Here is a 26404-nt window from a genome sequence, read left to right as displayed (position 1 = left end):
TCCACACCCGCACAGAGCAGTGCCTCGTGCTTTCTGGAAAGGGCATATAAAGGAGGAATGGACCCGCCACCACTCCAGTTCCTTCTCAACTACAAAGCCTGGAAGACTCTGCAGCAGAGAGGAAGGAGGTGGAACACTAATAGCGACAAAACATCTTGAAGAACTCAAGTTACTGTGCAGGTATCATGGATCCACAGGCTCAGTTTCTGGGAGGACTCCTTCAGTGTGTCAGACCCCATAGGTGTCCCGGTCTTCCTCCAGGGCAAGCCAGGCAGCTTCACCACTTCCTTAGACTGGATCTCTGGGCCTTCAGCACTCCATGAGCTCCATTCAGTGAGTCCCACTGAGACAGACCCCGAGGAAGACTTGTACAATCTTAGGGAGCAATGCACCTCTGCAAGCCTCTGCAGTGACACTCAGCCAGCGTTGTCAAACAATAGGGTTTATTAGTTGACTGGAAGAACACAGTACAGGAAGTCTTTGGTTAGCATAGAAAAACAACAGTTAAGCATAGTCCATTCTGGGTAGCCAAAGCAGCCAAGGTGTAGTGAACCCCACTGTTGAAGCTCTGTCTCCCCATCCATCTGATCTCCTTCGTCAGACTGCCAGGTGTGCCACGACTGCTTCCTGCAACCAACATTTAACTTCCACCTCACAACTCAAGCAATTCTTTGTTTCCTTTGTGTCGGAGGCCTAGAGGCTGGTAGGGGATCGAGGACTGCCCAACATGGGTCTAGCCTCTGTCCCGGGTTTACTAACCTTCTTGGTGTGCCCCGTGGATGGGGAGCGGTGCCAACTAGTCGATGGCACTGAAGGGTCGCCGCACACCGACACCATGGTGCCCGGTGCTGACTCTGAGTGGTGCCCCGGAGCCGGGGTCAGCACCGACTCCATCAGAATAGCCCGGAGCCTGATGTCCCTTTCTCTCTTGGTCTGAGGCTTAAACGACTTGCAATGATCGCTGAGATGGGTTTCCCCCAAACAGCATAAACAGTCCGCGTGCGGATCACTCACTGGCACAGATCATCTACAAGTGTCGCATGACTTAAAACCCGGGGCACGGGCATGCCCCGGCCTGGGCACTCTAGCTAAACTAAACTACAGGTACCATACACTGAATGAACAAGCAGTTTTGGGGATGAGCTACAGCAAAGCTGGAGCAGAGCAGTTCTGAAGCAACTTTACTCGCAGCAAGGAACTGAGGGTAGGGGGAGCGCACAGTACCCCTTATACCGTGCCATGGAGGTGCCACTCCAGGGGTCGCTAGGGCACTCCCCTATGGGTACTGATAGGGGAAAAACTTCCAGCACTGGAGCACGTGGCGAGCACACACACCTATTGTGGGATACACCTGAGCAACCACTCGAAGAAGAAAATAAGCTTTTGAAGCATGGGGCTGATGGATTTTGCTGCTACATAATGTACTGTGTTGATAACATGCAGAAAATATTCTAGTCATAGCAATTATAGGATAGAATTGTGGGTGAGAATGCCAGTGAAAATGCATGAACCTCCTTAACCAGTTACTAGTATCCAAGTTACCAGAGAAAGAAAACACATTCATTGTATTCTCGTCAATTTACTTTGGCTAGCATTTGCTGTTAACACATTGTAAAGCTGCTGTTGTTTCTTAAAACAAACAACTTCCCACAATACCTAGATATTGTCAAATTCCTGTTACAGAAAAAAAAAATTCACTATTTAAATCAAAGCTATTTTTTTCTAAAAAAATAAAATAAAAATACTACTACTATAGCATTCTAAGGAAAAAAGCCATAGGAAAAGTAGAATTATTTTCTTCAAACATCATGCCTTAGTGCAACATGTTTCTGTGCAGTAGAGCTATGCCAGACAAATCCTTTCCAGTATGAAACAGACCAGAACAATGACTCCCCAAGGGAAGGAAACGGCACTGTACAGGAATTCTAAGAGACATTTATATTGCAGGGCTTCCTGAGATCACTTCAAGTCTTAAGCAGTTACTTGAACATCAGCTTCAAGTGCGGGGGGGAGGAAACATCTTTGACTCCCTCTGTTTGATGGAAAAAATTATGAAAATTTGTCCCCATTCTCCAGGTGCAAGGGGTGCAGAAGCTTCTCTATACAGCTACTCCATTGGCAGCCCACCTCTCTAGCTCCGCCAGGCAGATTAAGTTGTGCAGAGGGCCTTCCCTGGGTGCGGTCTATAAAGTTTCACTATGTGTAATGGTATCACAATTACCAGCTTTCCACCTTTCTCCTCTCAGGGTTGTGCATGATCTCCAAGCATCAGAAGCAGAAAACAAGGAAGCATATTGCTTATCTTTTACTCGGACAATACATCAGTAGTCCTCTTTGGGGAAAAATCTTGCAGCCAAAATGGGCAAACTCCTTCTCTCACACTAAGTACACTGACATAGGCCACTATATGAAGTTTTTATCCCAATAACAAATTCACACATTTTCAGCTTCTCCTTTCCTTGGAAATAACCCTTTTCCCTTTGTTACAAGTTACGCCTCTTAACGGTAATTGAAAATGAAAAACTGCAGAAAAGGGCATCCTGTCTTCTCTGAAGTAACTCCCTTAGGCCTGGTCTACACTAGGCGTTTATGTCGAAGTTAGCGCCGTTAAATCGAATTAACCCTGCACCCGTCCACACTGCGATGCTATTTAGTTCGACATAGAGGTCTCTTTAATTCGACTTCTGTACTCCTCCCCGACGAGGGGAGTAGCGCTAAATTCGACATGGCCATGTCGAATTAGGCTAGGTGTGGATGGAAATCGACGCTAATAGCTCCGGGAGCTATCCCACAGTGCACCACTCTGTTGACGCTCTGGACAGCAGTGCGAGCTCGGATGCTCTGACCAGCCACACAGGAAAAGCCCCGGGAAAATTTGAATTTGAATTCCTTTTCCTGTCTGGCCAGTTTGAATCTCATTTCCTGTCTGGACATCGTGGCGAGCACAGCAGCACTGGCAACGATGCAGAGCTCTCCAGCAGTGATGGCCATGCAGTCTGTGAATAGAAAGAGAGCCCCAGCATGGACTGATCGTGAAGTCTTGGATCTCATCGCTGTGTGGGGCGATGAGTCCGTGCTTTCCGAGCTGCGATCCAAAAGAAGGAATGCAAAGATCTACGAGAAGATCTCTAAAGACATGGCAGAGAGAGGATACAGCCGGGATGCAACGCAGTGCCGCGTGAAAATCAAGGAGCTGAGACAAGGCTACCAGAAGACCAAAGAGGCAAACGGACGCTCCGGATCCCATCCCCAGACATCCCGTTTCTACGAGGCACTGCATTCCATCCTCGGTGCTGCCGCCACCACTACCCCACCAGTGACCGTGGACTCTGAGGATGGGATACTGTCCACGGCCGGTTCCTCAGACATGTTAGGGGACGGGGAAGATGAGGAAGGAGATGAGGAGGGCGAGGCAGTTGGCAGCTCTCACAACGCTGATTTCCCCGACAGCCAGGATCTCTTCATCACCCTTACAGAGATCCCCTACGAAGCGTCCCCAGCCATTACCCCGGACACAGAATCTGGTGAAGGATCAGCCAGTAAGTGTTGTAAACATCTAAACATTTATTTTTAACAAAACAGGAATATTAACAATTAAAAGAATGGGTTGTTCATGATTAGTGTGGCCTAGGCGCTTAACGGTTTAGTAAGGGGCAGTGCAAGTTTTGAAAAGAAATCTAGCAATGTCCGGTTTTCAGTGATTGTCCTGCACAAGCCGCTCTACTGTGTATTCCCTGCTACTGCAGCTACAGTAAAATGCGGTCTATATGTGCGGGGATAGAGCAGTAATCCTCCTGGGACATCTCGATGAAGCTCTCCTGGAGGTAACTTGAAAGCCGTTGCATGAGGTTCTTGGGGAGAGCGGCCTTATTGGGTCCTCCGAAGTACGACACGTTGCCGCGCCACGAGATTATCAGGTACTCGGGGATCATTGCTCTGCACAGCAGGGCGGCATACGGCCCTGGTCTTTGGAGGCTTTCCCGGAGCATTCTCTCTTTGTCGCTCTCGGAGATCCTCATCAGGGTGATGTCGGCCATGGTGACCTGCTTTTAATTAGGTAGGGGAATGTTAGTGTTGGGACTGCTTTCCCGTTCCTTTACAGAACTGTCACCGCTGGTTTGCAGCCACGCGGTGGAGGCGGGAGAGGGGCAGCCGAAAGGGATCGTTCCCGGGGACAGCCGCGAGGGGGTGGGACAGGGGCAGAGTTCCCGCTTGCCGGATTGCTGGCAGCAGGGACTGACATTGATTTAAATGTGAAATGAGGCCAGTGGTAATATAAAAGTTTTAAACTGCCACAAGTGTACGGCTTACCATGTCTGCCTGCAACAGAAATTCCGTTGTGCTGCCTCGCTTCTCAAATGTGCTGTTCAAGACCCCAGGCACAGAATGCGAAGGCCGAGAATTCGACCTTGTGCTGAGTGCGCATGTGAAAGGTGCTGTGCATGGTCTTGTTCACAGAGAAAGACTATGTTCTTTGTTCACAACTACATTTATCTTTCAGAGGAATTCACTCCCTTTTTCCCATTTCCACAGCCCCGTCTGCGACTGTCTCACAACCTAGCCTGGAATCACACTCCCAGAGGCTAGCGCGGATTAGGCGTAGGAAGAAGAGGACACGGGAGGACATGTTCTCTGAGCTTATGGCCTCTTCCCAAGCCCAGGCAGCACAGCAGACCCAGTGGCGGGAGAACTTGACCCGAATGCACCAAGCCAACATGGATCGGGAGGAGAGGTGGCGGCAGGAAGACCAGCAGGCGACTCTAACGCTGCTTGGACTACTGAGGGAGCAAACGGACACACTCCGGCGCCTTGTGGATGTTCTGCAGGAACGGAGGCAGGAGGACAGAGCCCCGCTGCAGTCCATCTCTAACCGCCCTCCCCCGCCACCAAGTCCCATACCCACCTCACCCAAAGTGCAAAGAAGGAGAGGCGGCAGAGTCCCTGCTAACTCTCACTCCACCCCTGCAGAGAGCTCTAGTAGCAGAAGGCTCTCATTTCCCAAAATTTGAAAAGTTCTTTCCTTCCCGCCTGACACAAGCCCACGTCCAAGTTTCACCTCCCAATGCCATGTGTAGTTGATAATAAAAAATTCGTTTCTGTTAACTACTGTTTCAATCATGTTCTTTTGGAGGAGGAGGGGAAAGGGGGTTGGAAATTGGACAGGACAGTCTCCTTTGGCAGGGTACATAGTCGGGGGCAGGCACAGCAGCAGGGCACATACACAGTGCAGTGATGCAGTGACTAGTTGCCCCGGTTAGTCTGGGAGGTTGTTTTGATGTAATGTTGGGGGGGGTGGGTTGCTCTGTGACTTTGTGGCGGGGGAGGGCAGTTACAGATCTTAAGCGCCGGTCCTTAGACAGGATCACAGAGCCACACAGCATGGGATCTGTAACCGTCCTCCCCCTGCCACAAAGTCAAATAGACCTCCCATACACACAGTCCCGATCAGGAGGGGTGACAGGCTCCGTTGAAACAAGCATCCCACCGCAGCGGAGCCTGTCAATCCTTGAGTTTAGAAGCTGCATTCGCATCACAACACTAGACCCGCCCCGCACCACAGTCTGCGTCCCAGTTTTAAAAAATTCCCGCTAAAACAGTATTAAAGAAAACGGTGTGCTTTAACAAAGTAGAACTATTTTTATTTCGACACGTGTGTTGGAGGGGGGGTGAAGGGGGTATGTAACTGGATAGGATAGTCAACATTACCTGGGTAAAGAAACGGGGGCAGGTTTAGCTTCTCAGTACACAAACTATAAAATCACAGGTTACCCTGCTCACTCAGGAACTTTGCTTTCAAAGCCTCCCGGATGCACAGCGCTTCCCGCTGGTCTCTTCTAATCGCCCGGCTGTCTGGCTGTGAGTAATCACCAGCCAGGCTATTTTCCTCAACCTCCCACCCCGCCATAAAGGTCTCCCCCTTGCTCTCACAGAGATTGTGGAGCACACAGCAAGCTGCTATAACAATGGGGATATTGGTTTCGCTGAGATCACAGCGAGTCAGTAAGCTTCTCCATCTCCCCTTGAGACGGCCAAAAGCACACTCCACCACCATTCTGCACTTGCTCAGCCGGTAGTTGAAGAGTTCTTTTTCAGTGTCCAGGGCGCCAGTATAGGGCTTCATGAGCCAGGGCATTAGCGGGTAGGCTGGGTCCCCGAGGATGACTATAGGCATCTCCACATCCCCAACAGTTATTTTGTGGTCCGGGAAGTAAATACCTTGTTGCAGCCGTCTAAACAGACCAGAGTTCCTGAAAACACGAGCGTCATGAACCTTGCCCGGCCATCCCACGTAGATGTTGGTAAAACGTCCCCTGTGGTCCACCAGTGCTTGCAGCACCATGGAAAAGTATCCCTTTCGGTTAATGTACTGGGTGGCCTGGTGGTCCGGTGCCAGGATAGGGATGTGAGTTCCATCTATGGCCCCACCGCAGTTTGGGAATCCCATCGCTGCGAAGCCATCTATGATCGCCTCCACGTTTCCCAGGGTCACTACCTTTGGCAGCAGTACATCAACGATTGCCTTCGCTACTTGCATCACAACAACCCCCACGGTAGATTTGCCCACCCCAAACTGGTTCGCGACTGACCGGTAGCTGTCTGGCGTTGCAAGCTTCCACAGGGCTATGGCCACTCGCTTCTGTACACTCAGTGCAGCTCGCAACCGGGTGTCACTGCGCTTCAGGGCAGGGGACAGCAACTCACAAAGTTCCAGGAAAGTTCCCTTCCGCATGCGAAAGTTTCGCAGCCACTGGGATTCATCCCAGACCTGCAGTACTATGCGGTCCCACCACTCAGTGCTTGTTTCCCGTGCCCAGAATCGCCGTTCCACGGCATCAACATGACCCATTGCCACTGTGATGTCCTCGGCGCTGGGTCGCCTGCTTTCTGACAGGTCTGTGCTACTCTCAGACTTCAGGACATCACCGCGGTGCCGTAGCCTCCTTGCCTGACTTTTCTGCATCTGCCTCAGGGAAACCTTTATGATAAGCTGCGAGACGTTGAGAGCGGCCACAACTGCAGCGATGGTCGCAGCGGGCTCCATGCTCGGAGTACAGTGGCGTCCGCGCTGTCAATGACTGGAAAAGCGCGCGAACTGTTTTCCCGCCGGCGCTTTCAGGGAGGGAGGGCGGGAGTGATGGACGGATGACGACAGTTTCCCAAAAGCACCCTCGACTCATTTTGTTACCCAGAAGGCATTGCCGGCTACACCCAGAATTCCAATGGGCAGAGGGGACTGCGGGAACTGTGGGATAGCTGACCACAGTGCACCGCTTCGAATGTCGACGCTATCACCGTTAGTGTGGACGCACAAAGTCGAATTACTGTCCTTAGTGTGGACACACACGTTCGACTTTGCAATATCGATTACAAAAATTCGATGCAAGTAAAATCGAACTACTCTCGTAGTGTAGACAAGGCCTTAGTTTCCTTTCTGAGAAGATAAGAAACATCTGCACCTACAGACACATGTTCTCGCTCTCTAAGGAATGGAGACATTTAAAATTCAAACAATTCCTATGGCTAGATGGGTTATTATCCATATTAAGAGAGTTTGGCCTAGGAAGAACTCTTGTAAACAATCCTGGCAGAGCAAGCTTTAGTTGTAAAGAGAGACAGTGACCAAGGGCAGGGAGGGAACCGATGAGCCATTTGACTATCAGACATACTAAGTCTTAGGGTATGTCTACACTACGAAATTAGGTCGAATTTATAGAAGCCGGTTTTATAGAAATGGGTTGTATACAGTCGATTGTGTGTGTCCCCACATAAAATGCTCTAAGTGCATGAAGTCGGCGGACCGCGTCCACAGTACCGAGGCTAGCGTCGACTTCCGGAGCGTTGCACTATGGGTAGCTATCCCACAGTTCCCGCAGTCTCCGCCGCCCATTGGAATTCTGGGTTGAGATCCCAATGCCTGAATGATGCAAAACAGTGTCGCGAGGGGTTCTGGGTACATGTCGTCAGGCACCTCCCCCTCCATCAGAGCAACGGCAGACAATCGATTCACGCCTTTTTACCTGGGTTACCTGTGCAGACAACATACCACGCCAAGCATGGAGCCCGCTCAGCTCAGCTCACCGTCACCATATGTCCTCTGGGTGCCGGCAGACGTGGTACTGCATTGCTACACAGCAGCAGTTAATTGCCTTTTGGCAGTAGACGGTGCAGTATGACTGGTAGCCTTCATCAGCGATCTGGGTGCTGGCAGACGTGGGGCTGGCAGACGTGGGGCTGCATTGCACACAATAGCAGCCCCTTGCCTTTTGGTAGACGATTGTATATTACGACTGGTATCCGTCGTCATCGTACTGCAGTGGCTATCAATCATGGGCACTTGGGCAGACATGCTCAGTCCTATTGAACTGTCTTGACGATGATGGCTATCAGTCGTAGTATGCTATTTTCTGCCAAGTGCCCAGTATTTTCTGCCAAGCACCCAGAAGATGCCGAGGGCTATCAGTCATGCTGCACCGTCGTCTGCCAGCTTAAGATGTAAAAAATAGATTTGTTCTGTATTCATTTGCTTTCCCCTCCTTCCGTGAAATCAACGGCCTACTAAACCCAGGGTTTTCAGTTCAATCTTTGGGGGGGCCATTCTGTGTGACAGTTGTTTGTTTGTGTTTCTCCCTGATGCACAGCCACCTTTGTTGATTTTAATTCCCTGTACCTGTACGCCATGTCATCACTCGCCCCTCCCTCCCTCCCTCCGTCAGATACTAGTTTCCCGCCTTTTTTCAGACCAGTCGCCATAGCACTGGGATCATGGAGCCCACTCAGATCACCGCGGCAATTATGAGCACTATGAACACCACGCGCATTGTCCTGGAGTATATGCAGAGCCAGGACATGCCAAAGCAAAACCAGGACCAGCCGAGGAGGCGATTGCAGCGCGGCGACGAGAGTGATGAGGAAATTGATATGGACATAGACCTCTCACAAAGTACAGGCCCAAGCAATGTGCAAATCATGGTGTTACTGGGGCAGGTTCATGCCGTGGAACGCCGATTCTGGGCCCGGGAAACAAGCACAGAATGGTGGGACCGCATCATGCTGCAGGTGCGGGATGCTTCCCAGGGCTGCGAAACTTTCGCATGCGTAAGGGTACTTTCATGGAACTTTGTGACTTGCTTTCCCCTGCCCTGAAGCACCAGAATACCAGGATGAGAGCAGCCCTCACAGTTGAGAAGCGAGTGGTGATAGCCCTGCGGAAGCTTGCAACGCCAGACAGCTACCGGTCAGTCGGGAATCAATTTAGAGTGGGCAAATCTACTGTGGGGGCTGCTGTGATCCATGTTGCCTGGGCAATCAAAGACCTGCTGATATCAAGGGTAGTGACTCTGGGAAACGTGCAGGCCATAGTGGATGGCTTTGCTGCAATGGGACTCCCAAACTGTGGTGGGACGATATACGGAACCCATATCCCTATCTTGGCACCGGAGCACCAAGCCACCGAGTACGTAAGGGGTACTTGTCAATGCTGCTGCAAGCCCTGGTGGATCACAAGGGACGTTTCACCAATATCAACGTGGGATGACCGGGAAAAGTACATGATGCTCGCGTCTTCAGGCACTCTGGTCTGTTTCGAAAGCTGGAGGAAGGGACTTTCTTCCCGGACCAGAAAATAACCGTTGGGGATGTTGAAATGCCTATCGTTATCCTTGGGGACCCAGCCTACCCCTTAATGCCATGGCTCATGAAGCTGTACACAGGCAGCCTGGACAGTAGTCAGGACCTGTTCAACTACAGGCTGAGCAAGTGCCGAATGGTGGTGGAATGTGCATTTGGACGTTTAAAAGCGCGCTGGCGCAGCTTACTGACTCGCTCAGACCTCAGCGAAAAGAATATCCCCATTGTTATTGCTGCTTGCTGTGCGCTCCACAATATCTGTGAGAGTAAGGGGGAGACATTTATGGCAGGGTGGGAGATTGAGGCACATCGCCTGGCCGCTGATTACGCGCAGCCAGACACCAGGGCGGTTAGAAGAGCACAGCAGGGGGCGGTGTGCATCAGAGAAGCTTTGAAAACGAGTTTTGTGACTGGCCAGGCTATGGTGTGAAACTTCTGTTTGTTTCTCCTTGATGAACCCTCCGCCCCACCCCCGCACCCGGTTCACTCTACTTCCCTGTAAACCAGCCACCCCACCCTGCCCTCCCCACTTCAAGCACCGCTTGCAGAGGCAATAAAGTCATTGTTACTTCACATTCATGCATTCTTTAATAATTCATCAAACAACTAGGGGGATAATTGCCAAGGTAGCCCGGGATGGGTGGGGGAGGAGGGAAGGAAAAGGATACACTGCAGTTTAAAACTTTAACTCTTATTGAAGATCAGCCTTCTGATGCTCGGGCAATCATCTGGGGTGGAGTGATTGGGTGGTCAGAGGCCCGCCCCACCGTGTTCTTGGGCGTCTGGGTGAGGAGGCTATGGAATTTGGGGAGGAGGGCTGTTGGTTACACAGGGGCTGTAGCGGCAGTCTCTGCTCCTGCTGCCTTTCCGGCAGCTCAACCATACGCTGGAGCATATCAGTTTGATGCTCCAGCAGCCGGAGCATCGACTCTTGCCTTCTGTCTGCAAGCTGACGCCACCTATCATCTTCAGCCCACCACTTGCTCTGCTCATCCCGCGATTCAGCCCACCACCTCTCCTCTCGTTCATACTGTGCTTTTCTGTAGTCTGACATTGACTGCCTCCACGCATTCGGCTGTGCTCTTTCAGTGTGGGAGGACATCTGGAGCTCCGTGAACATGTCATCCGAGTCTGCCGTTTTCTCCTTCTGATCTTCACTAGCCTCTGTGAAGGAGAAACATTTGCAGCTGGTGGAGGAGAAGGGAGAGGTGGTTAAAAAAAAGACACATTTTAGAGAACAATGGGTACACTCTTTCACGTTAAATTTTGCTGTTCACATTACACAGCACATGTGCTTTTGTGACAAGGTCGCATTTTTCCTCTTATATTGAGGGCCTGCCGGTTTGGTGTGAGAGATCACTGACGCGGTGCCAGGCAACAGAATTCGGCTTGCAGGCAGCCATGGTAAGCCACAGTCTTTTGGCTTTTTTAACCTTCTTAACATGTGGGAATGGTTTCAAACAGTAGTGCCCTCATTTCCCATACCAAGCACCCATTGAGTTGGCCATTTAAAATAGGTTTGCAATGTAAAAGGAGGGGTTGCGGTTCCCGGGTTAACATGCAGCACAAACCCAACTAACCCTCCTCCCCCCCACACACCCAATTATCGGGGATGATCACTTCACCCCTCCCCCCACCGTGTGGCTAACAGCGGGGAACATTTCTGTTCAGCCGAGCAGGAACGGGCACCTCTGAATGTCCCCTTAATAAAATCACCCCTTTTCAACTAGGTGACCGTGAATGATATCACTCTCCTGAGGATAACAAAGAGCGATAAGGAATGGATGTTGTCTGCATGCCAGCAAACACCGGGACCATACGCTGCCATGCTTTGTTATGCAATGATTCCAGACTACGTGCTACTGGCCTGGCGTGGTAAAGTGTCCTACCATGGCGGACGGGATAAGGCAGCCCTCCCCAGAAACCTTTTGCAAAGGCTTTGGGAGTACATGAAGGAGAGCTTTCTGGAGATGTCCCTGGAGGATTTCCGCTCCATCCCCATACACGTTAACAGACTTTTCCAGTAGCTGTACTGGCCGTGATTGCCAGGGCAAATTAATCATTAAACATGCTTGCTTTTAAACCATGTGTAATATTTACAAAGGTACACTCACCAGAGGTCCCCTGTGTGCCCTCAGGGTCTGGGAGCACGCCTTGGGTGAGTTCGGGGGTTACTGGCACCAGGTCCAGGGTGATAAACATATCCTGGCTGTTGGGGAAACCGGTTTCTCCGCTTCCTTGCTGCTGTGAGCTATCTACATTATCTTCATCCTCCTCTTCCTCGTACCCCAAACCCTCTTCCCTGTGTGTTTCTCCAGTGACGGAGTCATAGCACACGGTTGGGGTAGTGGTGGCTGCACCCAATAGCATGGCATGCAGCTCCGCGTAGAAGCGGCATGTTTGCGGCTCTGCCCCGGACCTTCCGTTTGCCTCTCTGGCTTTGTGGTGGCTTGCCTTAGCTCCTTAATTTTCACGCGGCACTGCTGTGCGTCCCTGTTATGGCCTCTGTCCTTCATGGCCTTGGAGACCTTTTCTAATATTTTGCCATTTCTTTTACTGCTACGGAGTTCAGCTAGCACTGATTCATCTCCCCATATGGCGAGCAGATCCCATACCTCCCGTTCGGTCCATGCTGGAGCTCTTTTGCGGTCCTGGGACTCCATCACGGTTACCTGTGCTGTTGAGCTCTGCGTGGTCACCTGTGCTCTCCACGCTGGGCAAACAGGAAATGAAATTCAAACGTTCGCGGGGCTTTTCCTGTCTACCTGGTTAGTGCATCTGAGTTGAGAGTGCTGTCCAGAGCAGTCACAATGAAGCACTGTGGGATAGCTCCCGGAGGCCAATAACGTCGAATTCCATCCACGCCACCCCAATTCCGACCCGCTAAGGCCAATTTTATCGCTAATCCCCTCGTCGAAGGTGGTGTAAAGAAACCGGTTTAAAGGGTCCCTTAAGTTGAAAGAAAGGGCTTCGTCGTGTGAACGTGTCCAGTCTTCATTTGATTTAACGCTGCTAAAGTCGACCTAAACTCGTAGTGTAGACCAGGCCTTAGATCCAGGTAAATATTATGGTAGGCACCTTTACGATTTTTCATTAATTATGCTATCACATAATCTATAGCATGTACTGATTTTCTTGGGAGCACTTTCTAGCCTCCCTGCTGGATACTCTTCTCCATCACCTTCTCTTTCCATTCCTCCCCTAATCCCTCACTAACACCTGGCACCACACCCTGAAAAATATTCCTCATTTACTTTAAACCTCCTGAAAATACACTTCTCTCCTCCCTCCCTTTCTCGACCCTCCTGAGCAAAGGTGACCCTGGCAGCTTTTCCTCTCTCCCTTTTGAGCAAAATCTTCCTGCTGGTTTTCCCATTCCCTGCACCCTCCTCCCCTGCAGACAAGGGTACCCAAAATTCATTCACTTAAATTACGGACATCGGGTGACATGGACAAATCTTAAGCAGCTTGCACAGTAACACTATAGTTTGGAAGTTAATTAGTCTAGTGCACTGGCTGTCATGGCTGAGCAGTCATTCCACAAAGAAAAGGTCATCTGCCATGTTACCATATCTAGTAGAAATATGTACATCAGTATCAACATTCTTTGTAATATGTTTATGGCTCTGCATCATTTGGCTTCTGTGACCTGGTCTTTAGCATTTTCTGGTAAAGTTTGTCTTAATCATGTATGTGTAACGTACCAGATCTCGCTGATCCACAGGGGAACTCAGGACAAGTAAGCTTGTGGCTGCTAGACAGCCAGATGGGATAGTCAGTAACCCCCTCACCCCTCCGCCCCCAGATTTCTGAGGGCTTTCTCCAGTTTACCTCCTTGGATTGCAAATTTCTATACGTGCTTTGGGTGAGGGGGCACTTAGGACAGAGTCCATGTTGTGCAGTGTACTTGGAGACTTCTGTTGTGGTCACATATTTATTCTGTTTGTGCTGTGCAACAAATATCTGAAAATCTATAAAAATGTCAAGTGAAAAAAGATGAAGTGACAAGTATGACAACAAGCTTATTATAGACAGCATCCTCTTGTTTGAACTGTTTTCTACAGCCAGGCAGTCAGTACTGATTTGGTTGTGTTTACTGTAAGTTAGCTGAAATTCATCCTCTTTTCTTATTTTGATTATTATGGGCCAGATTCGCCATTTTAGTTGCTTTGGACTGCCCTGGCAATACAAATAATCTGACCACTTCAAAGAGTTATGCAAAGTTTATGGAAACTCTGCATTGTTTGAGTGGCACAAAATCAGCTACCACGTATTGGTGAATTTGGCACTTTTAAAAAAAAATTCATTTACATAACTAAAATATATTCAAGGTTTTTTATATTGAAAATTCCTTGCTCAAGGCTTTGAGTGACCGAGTCGTGCCCTGTTGTAAATCAGGGATTACTGAAATTGATGTAAATGGATTTAAACTGGAGCATACAAGCAGTGTAAATGAGATGACAGTAAGGCCCAATATCTGATTTCAATAGATTAAGGATATGATTATAATTGGCTATGACTTTTCTCCTTCCCTTAACTCCCCACCTCGCAATAGTCTGCCATTACTTGAATACTGCTGAATTTAGACTGTAAGCTCCTCGAGACAAGGATATGAGCTAGATTCTGATCTGTATTACATTGGTACAAATCCAAGGTAATTCCACCTAAATCAATGTTCTGAATTTACACTGGTGCATCTGTGAGCAGAATTTGGCTCTGTGTCTTCTAATTGTTGTAAAGCACCATGCACAGATAATGCATTGAATAAGTGATGATAATTAATGTAAGTCACTTGATTTATGATTATATTAAATAATAATCAGTGAAGAATAACCTGTGAACGGGAAAGCCAGCTTTGTCATTGCATGCCACAGCATTTTTGTTATCTGGAAGTGATCACTTTCAGGGCATGTTTCTTCATCTCTCTAAATCCAGCCTCAAAAAAGACAAAAACAAAAGGAATCTGTATTCCACTAGGAAAGACGCATATTAGAAACAGATACTCTGTCTCAAGAGAAAGGCGAAAAAGGTCTCCATGCTCCATTGTGATCACATGTCATTTGGCTTTATCTAAACTCCTAATTTCTTTACACAGAGCTCTTCTTCCTTTTTCTGATTTTAAAAGAGCTCTAAAGCAAACTTTATGATGCCATAATTCCACCAGTTCTCCGGCCATCTATAAAGTCCTCCATCAAAAACAGGATAGAAAAAAAGCCTGTTATTTATTATGTTTAAAAACACCTAAAAACCCTTTAAAATAAATAGTTAAAAAAACATTCATACTTTCTTTATACATCATACAGGGGAAAAAATAAGGATAAACACATTTTTTCCCTTTGCAAGTCACTTTTTTTTTTTTTAAAACAGTGTACCATGTTGAGAAGTGGGCTGGGCAAGGACCGAAAGTTATTATACAAATAAGACACAAGTAAAGGATATGGGACTTGATCTTCCACCATTAAAGTTAATGGGATTTTTTTTAATGGAAGCAGGATGAAGCACATCAGCAGATCATCAAACCAAATGTGTGTGTAAGTTGTTTTTTTTTTAAAGTCAAAGTATTTCTGAGAAAACTAGCCTATGAATAATTTGAACTGTAGCACTCCAGAACCACTGTGACACAATCACTTTAGGGGAGAATGAAGCCTGTGCTGCTTCCAAAGTATCTGAAAGCTACTAAATCTTTGCACCCAGCTCTAAAATGAGCAACAGCAGTTTCATGCCTTCAAAGGCAGCATAAACACATGCCTCCATCCTTTGGATGGACACATGGATCAATGAGCAAAAAAAAAAAAAAAAAAGGAATATACAGTAAGGTGATGAACTCTGATACCCACTTAACAATCGTCTTAAGCTAGTCAATAGTACTTGTTACAGTCAGATTCTCCAGAACCACCTTTAGAACTGTGCAAAACCAAACAAAAAAAAAAAATATATATATATATATATATATATATATATATAAACATTTGTAGCAAGTCTCAGCAAAAGCAACAAAGAACTTGGAGCAATTTGAAAGAAAATGAGGACAATCAATTATTTCAAAATAAACAACAGGCACACCTTTTACTGCATAGCTTTGAAGCCATTTGATGTTATATTTGGGCTTGTGCCTCCCTGACTTATACTTACATTAGGTTTTTATAATTAAAAAATATGGCATTTTTTCCAATAAGTCTGGGGGGGTGGGGGGAACACTTGCTGCCACAATTTTGTAAATCTATTGCAACACACACTTTATTCCAGCATTTCCTGAGTTTTGAGCACTTGACTTTGCAACCTGAACATTTTTTATGTAGTATTTTGTATGTAATTTATGTATCTATGCTCATCAGCATGGAAACTGGTGCTTTACAGGACTGAGAACCTTTGTCAGAGGGACAGAACACAAAAATCCAAGCACAATGGCATGAGTATTCTTTAGGCTTTCACTATTGGAAATTCAAAGGGATGGATTTTGGCACCTAACAAACTTAAGCTTTTCTGAAAACTCCAGTAATTGTAGAGAACATGGGCTTATGCAGGGACAATTTATCATATACAGATCTTGAGCTGCTCTGTTCTGAAAGGAACATGTCACTCCAAAAGAACACCTTCTTTTCCCCATTCTTTAAATCTCCATTATGTTTCAGAGTGGCTCATAGCTACTCAAAAACAAACAACTTACCATGCAAATCAGAAATTATATTATTGTGACCAAGTGAAAATATGACAAATGTAAAACAGTTAAAATAATTATAAAAGCAGGTATGTGAGAATCAGATAACTGGCTTCTATGTTAAAGCAAAGAGACTAAATTAATGAGCAAAAAGATCATATACTAATGTATCACTGCATTCACAGTATCGTGTTGTAAACTGCAATAGGAGAAATTATTCTAAATAAAAAATAACTTCTTAGGGCAGGTCTACACTTAAAATGCTGCATCAGTGCAGATGCATTGGTACAGCTGCACTGCTTTAGTGCTTCAGTGAAGATGCTCCTAAGCCAGGGGTGGGCAAACTTTTTGGCCCAAGGGCCACATCTGGGTATGGAAATCGTATGGCGGGCCATGAATGCTCACAAAATTGGGGTTAGGGTGCAGGAGGTTGTGAGGGCTCCGGCTGGGGGTGCAGGCTCCGGGGTGGGGCTGGGGATGAGGAGTTGGAGGTGCAGAAGGGTGCTCTGGGCTGGGACCGAGGGGAGGAGAGCGGGAGGGAGATCAGGTTTGGGGCACATGAAGGGATCAGAGGGGCAGGCTCCGGGCAGCACTTACCTCAGGCAGCTCCCAGAAACAGCGGCATGTCCCCCCTCCAGCTTCTAGGCGGAGGCGCAGCCAGGCAGCGCTGCACGCTGCCCTGTGCACAGGCACCGCCCCTACAGCTCCCACTGGCTGAGGTTCCTGGCCAATGGGAGCTGCGGGGGCAAAGCTTGGGGTGGGGACAGCGTGCGGAGCCACCTGGCTGCCCCTATGCATAGGAGCTGGAGTGGAGATGTGCCACTGCTTCCAGAAGCCGGGTGGAGTGGGACAAGACCCCGACCCCACTCCCAGGCTGGAGTGCCAGAACAAGGCAAGCGTAAAACAGAATTAAGGAGCAATTCAAAAGAATCAGAAATATGAATAAAAACAGCCTACCATCACTCCTTTATAAAATACCCTGGGTAAACATCTGTGATACATGAAGGGGGAGGGAGCTACTCCTCCCCCTTCATGTATCACATGCCCCAGCGGGAGCTCGAGAGCCAGATTAAAACATCTGGAGGGCCGGATGTGGCCCCTGGGCCGTAGTTTGGCCACCTCTGTCCTAAGCTAATGGGAGAGAGAGCTCTCCTGTTGGTGTAGTTAATCCACCTCCATGAGAGGCAGTAGCTATGTCGACAGAAGACCTTCATAGCACTGTCCACAGAGGGGCTAAGGTCAGTATAACACTGTCACTCAGGGATGTGAATTTTTCACACCCCAGAGCAACTTCGTTATACTGACAGTCTGTAATGCATACCTGTCCTTAATTTATTTAATTTCAAAGCTGAAAAATTACACAACAACTTTTGGCCTGTTTCTGTATATAGAATGAGATTACAGAAATCAATAAAATGACAAAGCATCCTTTAAACACATTTCTATCCTCATTTCAGACTTCTTGCCTACAGTAACTGTGTTCATCTCTAACTAGTAAATTCATCACAGTCTATTGCTAATTAAGAAATATGGATCAAGCATTTTAGTAAGGGCATTGATTTTACTTTTGTTTGCGAGGATTTGCCTGCAAAACTATAAAACCTTATAAAAGTGTAGTGGTTAAGAATATTATTCTTTTTAGAATAAAAAAAAATAAAATATGCCAGTCAAGTGCAATAGCAGTGTTCATAAATTTGGGAGCAGAAAATCTCCCCCCACAGAAGTGACAGAAAAGCCAGAGGATTCATTCCGATCAGAACGCAAGAACCTTCACATAAAAATAAAATAAACTACCTGTAGGTAGTAAACCATTTACTTGTGCAAACCACTGGTGTTTCTGAATGGGGCATGATACAATTAGTAGTTATGGACCCTGCCATTTGTGTGCCTGTCGAGAGACTGAGTCCAGCACTGGAACAGGCTACGCCATTGCAGTAGGTAGTATTTAGCAATAATGGGGACAGATTCGGATCTCAGCTGCACTGGTATAAATCTGAGGTAACTACTAAAATCAATGGGTGAAATTCCGGCCAGTGATGTCAATTGCAAAACTCCCATTGACTTCCACGGGGCTAGGACTTCATGCAGTAAGAGTACTTCAGATTTACACTGGTATGACTGAGATCAGAAAGTATGCCAATATCTTTCATTGTAGAACTGTACAGCTTTCACTGTAGAACTCAAAGTGCCTTACAAAGCAAGTGTATATCAGTATCCAAATTTTAGAGATGGGGAAACTAAGGCATAGAGGTAGAGTGACTTGCCCAAAGTCACCCAGCAAAGCAATAGCAGAGCTGGGATTAGAACTCTAGTCTCCCGAGTTCCAATTCAGTGACCTATCTACTAGGCCAAACACTAATCTCACAGGAGGAGGAAATATTAGCTGTGGGTGGAAAAAAGTTATCTTCCAATATCACATAAAACAACACCAAATTGTTCTGTTATATTATGCTGTTAGAGGGGTGATCCAGACAAGTAGTACACTGTATTAATGCCTATTAAGAGGAGCACATTTTTAAACAGTGAGGGTAATTATCCATTGGAACAACTTGCAAAGAGCTGTAGTGGATTCTCCATCAGTAGGGGGAAAAAATTAAATCAAATTTGGATGTTTTTCTAAAAGATATGCTCTAGTTCAAACAGGAGTTAATTCAGGGAAGTCCATTGGCCCAGATGATGGAGAACTGATCACAATGGTCACTTCTGGCATTATAATTATAAATGTAAGAGCATCAAACAATGTTTTGTTTTGTTTTTTAGAAACAAACACACAGTGTTATAAATCACTCATTTATATTATTCTTCCCGTGAAGTTGAAAGCACTTGGGAAGTCCACTTCCGTCTCCTGGATTTTCACATTTGCAAACCTTACAGCTCCTTCTGAAAGCTCAGAAATGAAATACTGTATTTTCCTCCTCCAATTTCTATGAATAATAAAGCTTTGTGTAATGCCACAGCCTTCATCCTAATCTCTCTAAACGGCTTCTTGACTAGTACAAAATCCTGTAGGATTTTGCACTAGTCAAGAAGCGCATATATATATATATATATATATATATATATATATAAAAAACACATACACACACACACAAAATATTTTAATGGACTATACCTAGTCCGGATAAATAAATCAGTATTTATCATAATAGTAATCATTATTTAGTATTACATGAATCTAATCTCACGTTATGTTAAAAGAGAAGTGAAAGAGGACAAAGGTAGAAAGAAAAAAATTACAATTTCTTAAAAAAAAAAAAACACATAAAAGAACTGATACCGTAACTAAAATCCAAATTCTTTGCCAAAAAAAATTTCAAAAACAAAAAGATCTATTTGAACCAATTATACCAATGCTTAAACTATTTTGTTTGTTCCATCAGCTGTTCATTTTCTATTTCTAGCAGTACAATGTTAGGAGACAAGACCAGACCATAGGCCAAATATTTTTCTATTATATGGTAAGTCATTCTCCAGGACAGTGCTATGATGCATATTACTTAAGCCATTTCAATAACATGTAGATTCTTCAGAAACGGTGAGCTATCAAAGGAAAAAGCCATCCAGATAACAAAACAGCACAGACGGCCTACGGGCAGCTCCCAAGTTGCCAGTACAAAATCCTGCTGAGTCTGTCAAAGAGCCAGATGCTGCTGCCAAGGAGGGGAAGCGGGGGGGGGGGCGGGGGGGGGGGGCTGGGGGGGGGACCCACCTTTCACAGCATGGTATCTGGGCCCTGTGATGGTGAAGAAATGAACCGAACAATGTGATATGGAGTAACTGGCAACCTGCCACTTGGCCATATTCTTTACTGGTTATTAACCATTTATTCACTGAACTGTAAGAATACTAAAACACAAATGTGTTTTTAAACTGCGATTCATTAAAGCCCCAATTCATGAAAACATTTAACCAGATGCTTAATTTTAAGCACACACTTAAGCGCCCTTCTTGAATCAGGATGCTTTCCTGAATAGGAGACTATTAAACTGCCCATTCATGTCAGAAATGAGAGAAAGAATACAAATGTAATGTAAAATCCCCTTTTGTCATGCTGACTGGTTGTGACAGATTATAATGAAAAGTTTAAATCTGGAACTTATGATCCTTCAACACTCAAATAAACTGACTCTACAGGGAGAAATAAAGGAGGGGACAGCAGACTCCTGGAACACAGAGAAGCGCATGTATACAGGGGACCTGGAATGGCAGCTGGGGGAAGAGTACATGCACTGCTGGGAACTGGCACAGACATATGGTAGAAATTCAGTTCCTGCCCCAGGGAGATCATGATTTCTAACAATCAGAGGAGTGAAATTCTGGAACAGCCTTCCAAGGGGACCAGTTGGGGCAAAAAAACCTAACTGGCTTCAAGACTGATCTCAGTAAATGTATGGAGGGGATGGTATGATGGGACTGCCTACGATGGCATGTGTGTGGTCCATTGGCCACTGACAGTAGCAAAAATCCCCAACTGCTGGAGACAGGACACTAGATGGGGAGGGCTCTGAATTACTACCGATAACACTGGTCTACAATTTTTGAGAAGTCGTCTGCTTCAGAGATAAAATGTATTTATTATGTATTTTGATGTGCTGAATTCAAATGACAATTAAAACAACTGATTGGCTACTGTTTCTAAGATATTTAAGTTTTTACATTTTATGTCTATGTATATTGTGTAGATAGTAGAGTTTTAATCATAAATTGTAAACCTAGGTCTTTTCATGTGTTTATGGTTGCTTTACATGATAATATTTCACCTGTCCCGTTTATGGAACACTTTAAAAATCAGCAAAACGGTTATATAAATAAAATTTATTATGAAACAAAAAGGCAAAAAACTATTATGTACATAGTTTAGTCCTATTCAGTGTCTACTCGGCGCTTCTTGGCTTGTCTCTTGTATTCTTTAAATGGAGCATCTCTTGTCACTGTCCAGCAATAGTCTGCAAGCATTGATGGGCTCCATTTGCCCTGATAGCGTTTCTCCATTGTTGCAATGTCCTGGTGAAATCGCTCGCCGTGCTCGTCGCTCACTGCTACGCAGTTCGGTGGGAAAAAAAATCTAGATGAGAGTGCAAAAAATGTATCTTTAGTGACATGTTGCAACCAAGGCTTTTGTATACCTTGAGGAGGTTTTCCACCAACAACCTGTAGCTGTCTGCCTTGTTGTTTCCGAGAAAATTTATTGCCACTAACTGGAAGGCTTTCCATGCCGTCTTTTCCTTGCCACGCAGTGCATGGTCAAATGCATCATCTCGAAGAAGTTCACGAATCTGAGGACCAATAAAGACACCTTCCTTTATCTTAGCTTCACTTAACCTTGGAAATTTTCCACGGAGGTACTTGAAAGCTGCTTGTGTTTTGTCAATGGCCTTGACAAACTTCTTCATCAGACCCAGCTTGATGTGTAAGGGTGGTAACAAAATCGTCCTTGATTCAACAAGTGGTGGATGCTGAACACTTTTCCTCCCAGGCTCCAATGACGGTCGGAGTGGCCAATCTTTCTTGATGTAGTGGGAATCTCTTGCACGACTATCCCATTCGCAGAGAAAACAGCAGTACTTTGTGTATCCAGTCTGCAGACCAAGCAAGAGGGCAACAATCTTCAAATCGCCACAAAGCTGCCACTGATGTTGGTCATAGTTTATGCACCTCAAAAGTTGTTTCATGTTGTCATAGGTTTCCTTCATATGGACTGCATGACCAACTGGAATTGATGGCAAAACATTGCCATTATGCAGTAAAACAGCTTTAAGACTCATCTTTGATGAATCAATGAACAGTCTCCACTCATCTGGATCGTGAACGATGTTGAGGGCTGCCATCACACCATCAATGTTGTTGCAGGCTACAAGATCACCTTCCATGAAGAAGAATGGGACAAGATCCTTTTGACAGTCACGGAACATGGAAACCCTAACGTCACCTGCCAGGAGATTCCACTGCTGTAGTCTGGAGCCCAACAGCTCTGCCTTACTCTTGGGTAGTTCCAAATCCCTGACAAGGTCATTCAGTTCACCTTGTGTTAGGAGGTGTGGTTCAGAGGAGGAGGATGGGAGAAAATGTGAGTCCTGTGACATTGATGGTTCAGGACCAGAAGTTTCATCCTCTTCCTCGTCTGACTCAAGTGAGAATGATTCTGGTGCATCAGGAACCGGCAGTCCTTCTCCGTGGGGTACTGGGCGTATAGCTGATGGAATGTTTGGATAATGCACAGTCCACTTTTTCTTCTTTGACACACCTTTCCAACTGGAGGCACCATGCAGAACTAACAATTGCTGGTATGATCTGTTGGCTCTCTCCAAATCATTGGAACTGCAAAAGGCATAGATTTCCTTTTCCTGTTCAACCACTGGTGAAGATTTGTTGCACAGGTGTTGCAGCATATGTGTGGGGCCCACCTCTTGTCCTGATCTCCAATTTTGCAGCCAAAATAAAGGTGATAGGCTTTCTTAACCATAGTGGTTATACTGAGCTTTTGTGATGCAAAAGTCACTTCATCACAAACATAGCAGAAGTTATCTGCACTATTCACACAAGTACGAGGCATCTCTGCTCACTTTGGCTAAACAGAAATGTGTCCCTTTGCAAAATCAAACACTGACAAATAAGAGAGCACGACACTGTATGATTTCTAGAGCTGATATAGGGCAATTTGTTCAGCAGAGTGATGTAAGCTTTGTTATGATTACATCATCCATGACTTCTAGGAATGACATGATGCAATTCATATCATGTATGACGCAATACCAGCTTCAGATTGCATCATTGATTGCTTTGCCTAAAAAGCAAGTACTGTCCAAACCCAGTCATAGATTTATTCATAGATCCAGTCAAAGATGTATTTTAGTCATTTCTGGTTTAAATTGTGATCCCTTCCCTTTATAACTCACTTATCCTCCGCCATTCCCAATTCAAGGGTCATATATACTGACCCAATAGCATATCTTGAAAACTAGAGACAATCAACAATTTTAAGCATCATTTTCGTTCTCAGTGACCCAGAATTAGTAAAGTTTGACTACATTTATTTCAGAAGCATTTTGGCTGTAGAGCAGTGTAATTCTTTCTGAGGTATCTGCCTGGTGGGTCTTGCCCACATGCTCAGGGTCTAACTGATCACTATATTTGGGGTTGGGAAGGAATTTTCCCCCAGGTCAGATTGGCAGAGACCCTGGTGGGTTTTTGCCTTCCTTAGCAGCAGGGGGCACAGGTCACTTGCAGGTTTAAACTAGTGTAAATGGTGAATTCCCTGTAACTTGAAGTCTTTAAACCATGATCTGAGGACTTCAGTAACTCAGTCAGAGGTTAGGGTGTATGTGAGGAGTGGGTGAAGTGCTGTGGCCTGCAATGTGCGGGAGGTCAGACTAGATGATCATGATGGTCCCTTCGGACTTTAAAGCCTATGAATCTTTGAGATCCTAGTTATGACAAAATACAATAGATGTGTAGAGATAATGAAGTCTCAGTTGGACTTGCTAATATCTAGCAGATGAGTAGGCATCATAAGATCTCTCTGAGCAGGGCTCCTGACTCCTGCAGAACTAGTAAATCAACCTAACAAACTTTCAGCACTCATTTAAAAAAAAACAAAAACAAAAAACACACAACACATGTTGCATCCATTTCAGTGGGGTCTTCCAAAAAGCATTACACTTTATTTACAAAAATTTCACTTTAAAAAAAATGCTAGAAAATGTAGAAGTGACAGGTTAAGATACCCAGCCAATTTCCCCCTGCTGCACGGTCATTAATCACTCACTATTACCCATCCAACCTTAATGTTGCCTCCTACTACATTCAAAATTATACCAAATAAAGAGTTAAGAGATTACAGAATCCAGTTCCTTATTCAAAGAATAATTTTCCAATAATCTCAAAGCAATCTGTTATTTGATATTACATAGAGTGATCATAAGTAAAAAAGTGATATGTGACACGAGTGAAGTAAATGCATCCTTCAACTTATTTTCAAAATTTGACACTTCTATGAAAATTATAACACAATTGCTGGGCTTTGGATAGATTCAGTGGATATACACTTTATACCTTAACTATTTCGTAATGAATTTTTTTGTTTAAGAATAGAGTAATACATTGCAGCATCCACAATTGTTTGGGACAGCATTAATAGCTATACTGTGCCTGTTCCTCTTTTGGGCCCAAATATGTGCCTCCTAAAGTCATATGAAGTTGTACCATGGACTTCAGTGGAATTAAAGAGAGACATCGCATGTTACAGATTCAGACTAACACGGCTACCCCTCTGATACTTGACATGCATGTTACAGTGGTTGTGTAATCCTCAAATATTATTTTATCTAAATGGCAAAGTACTACAGTGGTGAAGCAAGTCCCATATAATAAACTATTCCTAAAAATAGTTATGTGCATTTTGTCAGTGTTTAAACCCCAGCTTCCTTTAAAGCCAATAGAGAATAAGAAAAATTCAGATGTAAAATGAAACTGTCAAGTTTTGGCTGTTGGACAGTTTTACAGGGGAAAAAACAAACATAATATACTTTCACCAGCATAGTTATGAAAGATTTTGTCATAAGCAAAGGACAGAGTCTGCCAGCAGAAACTCCTTTTCGTTTGGAAAAAAAATGGAAGTTTTGCAAAATGGTCACACTGTAAAAATAAGCATAATTTTCTTCAGGTGGAGGATAGACAGTTGAGACATTTAACCCTTGCCCAATTACTTAGAAATCTCACACACACTATAAACTCTTACCAATCTGAAAATACTATACGTGAAATCCTGGCTCCACTGATTTCAATGGCAAACCTCCCATTCAGTGGAGCCAGGATTTCACCCATTGTGCCAACTCATCTGTCAGAGAAGGGTAGATAAACTTTTAATATAAAACAATAACTAAGGTTATTTTTAGTCATCTTTTACCATTTCCTTTATCTTTTATCCAATTCCTGCCCTCTCCCAAAGATCATAAGCAGCTGAAGGTTCAGTACTAAAATGACTTATTTGATTTAGTTTTCTTTACACCTCAGTCATTTTTGGACCACACCCTTCCCCCCCCCCCCTTTTGAATGGCTGGAGTCCCAACTAAACAGAACTCAGCAGAACTAATTCACTTGCTATTTACTAGAATAGTTAAATGATCATTTATTGTGCAGCATTAAAGTCCAGCTTTGCAATGACTTATCCCATGTACAATGATGAATCAGAGCTTTATGCAACCAGTTTGAGCACTAAACTTTTTGAATCTGCTTTCCTGAATGTCAGCCTGAAGTTAACTCTGCTTCTTTTAGGTCACTGTTGTGTTTTTATTTTGTGGGGGATTCAGGGTTGTTGTTTTTGTGTGGGTGGGGGGGTTGTTTGTTTGTTTTGCAATCAGGCAGAGAGCAATTTATGGCAGGAGAGGGAAGGCAAGTGCTGCAGAAAATGATTTCATTTGTTTTCCACAATTATAGACCGGAGTTCAAATTCTGGTACTGGTCACAAAATAAAGTTAGTTGGCAATTTTATCCCAGTCCCCTATTTGTTACATTACAAAACGTCAAGATAGGTACAGAATTTTAACATTTTCAATTTAAGGTGCAAACTTTTACAAGTGAGGGTAGTAACCATTGGAACAACTTACTAAAGGTTGCAGTGGATTCTTCATCACTGGAAATTTTAAAATCAAGATTTGATGTTTTTCTAAGAGATATGCATTAATTTAGGGAAGTCCTATGGCCTGCGTTATACAGGAGATTAGACTAGATGATCGCAGTGGTCCCTTCTGGCCTTGGAATGTATGACTCTAGATCAATAGGTCTGGATTAATGGTTAGAAATGAGGTGATTTGGCAAAACCAGGTAAGAAAGAGGGCTGATTGCCTGGCCATAGTATGCCTGACTCCACCAACAGCTGTTAGTCCCTCACTTATTCGTACTTGTTAAATGCCAACAACATGCTTCGTGCTGTACAAGACAGAAGCAAATATAGCCCCGGCCCCAAGGAGCATTCAAATCTGAACAATGAGCATTACATTCATTCACAACAACAAAAATTAAAAAGGCACAAAAATAGCATAATCATAGAGAATGAGACACAATCATGCGTCTTTTGGAGTTAATGCCCCTGGAGTTTTTATACAACTTTAGAAAGAAACT

The 26404-nt window shown here is 45.2% G+C and overlaps 2 protein-coding genes across 5 annotated transcripts in view; one reads left to right on the top strand and one right to left on the bottom strand.

Annotated features, from left to right (window-relative positions):
• TIAM2 (TIAM Rac1 associated GEF 2) overlaps positions 1–26404 on the bottom strand; it is a 235778-nt gene that overhangs the window by 157514 nt on the left and 51860 nt on the right. The window lies entirely within an intron of this gene.
• Positions 2826–5103, top strand: LOC135982386 (uncharacterized). The gene is made up of 2 exons (XM_065588866.1): positions 2826–3539; positions 4534–5103. Exons 1-2 carry the CDS (start codon positions 2963–2965, stop codon positions 5007–5009), a joined length of 1053 nt encoding a protein of 350 aa, XP_065444938.1. The 5' UTR covers positions 2826–2962; the 3' UTR covers positions 5010–5103.

Source organism: Chrysemys picta, chromosome 3, assembly GCF_011386835.1.
Source record: "Chrysemys picta bellii isolate R12L10 chromosome 3, ASM1138683v2, whole genome shotgun sequence".
Classification (NCBI taxonomy): Eukaryota; Metazoa; Chordata; order Testudines; family Emydidae; genus Chrysemys; species Chrysemys picta.
Note: the sequence above shows the minus strand (reverse complement) of the source record. Positions and strands in the feature narration are given on the sequence as shown.

Excerpts from the sequence above, each read along its gene's own strand:
- LOC135982386 (XM_065588866.1), top strand. The coding sequence starts at position 2,963 with ATGCAGAGCTCTCCAGCAGTGATGGCCATGCAGTCTGTGAATAGAAAG. Across the intron at positions 3,540-4,533 it reads ATCTGGTGAAGGATCAGCCA|CCCCGTCTGCGACTGTCTCA; the intron begins GTAAGTGTTGTA and ends CCATTTCCACAG.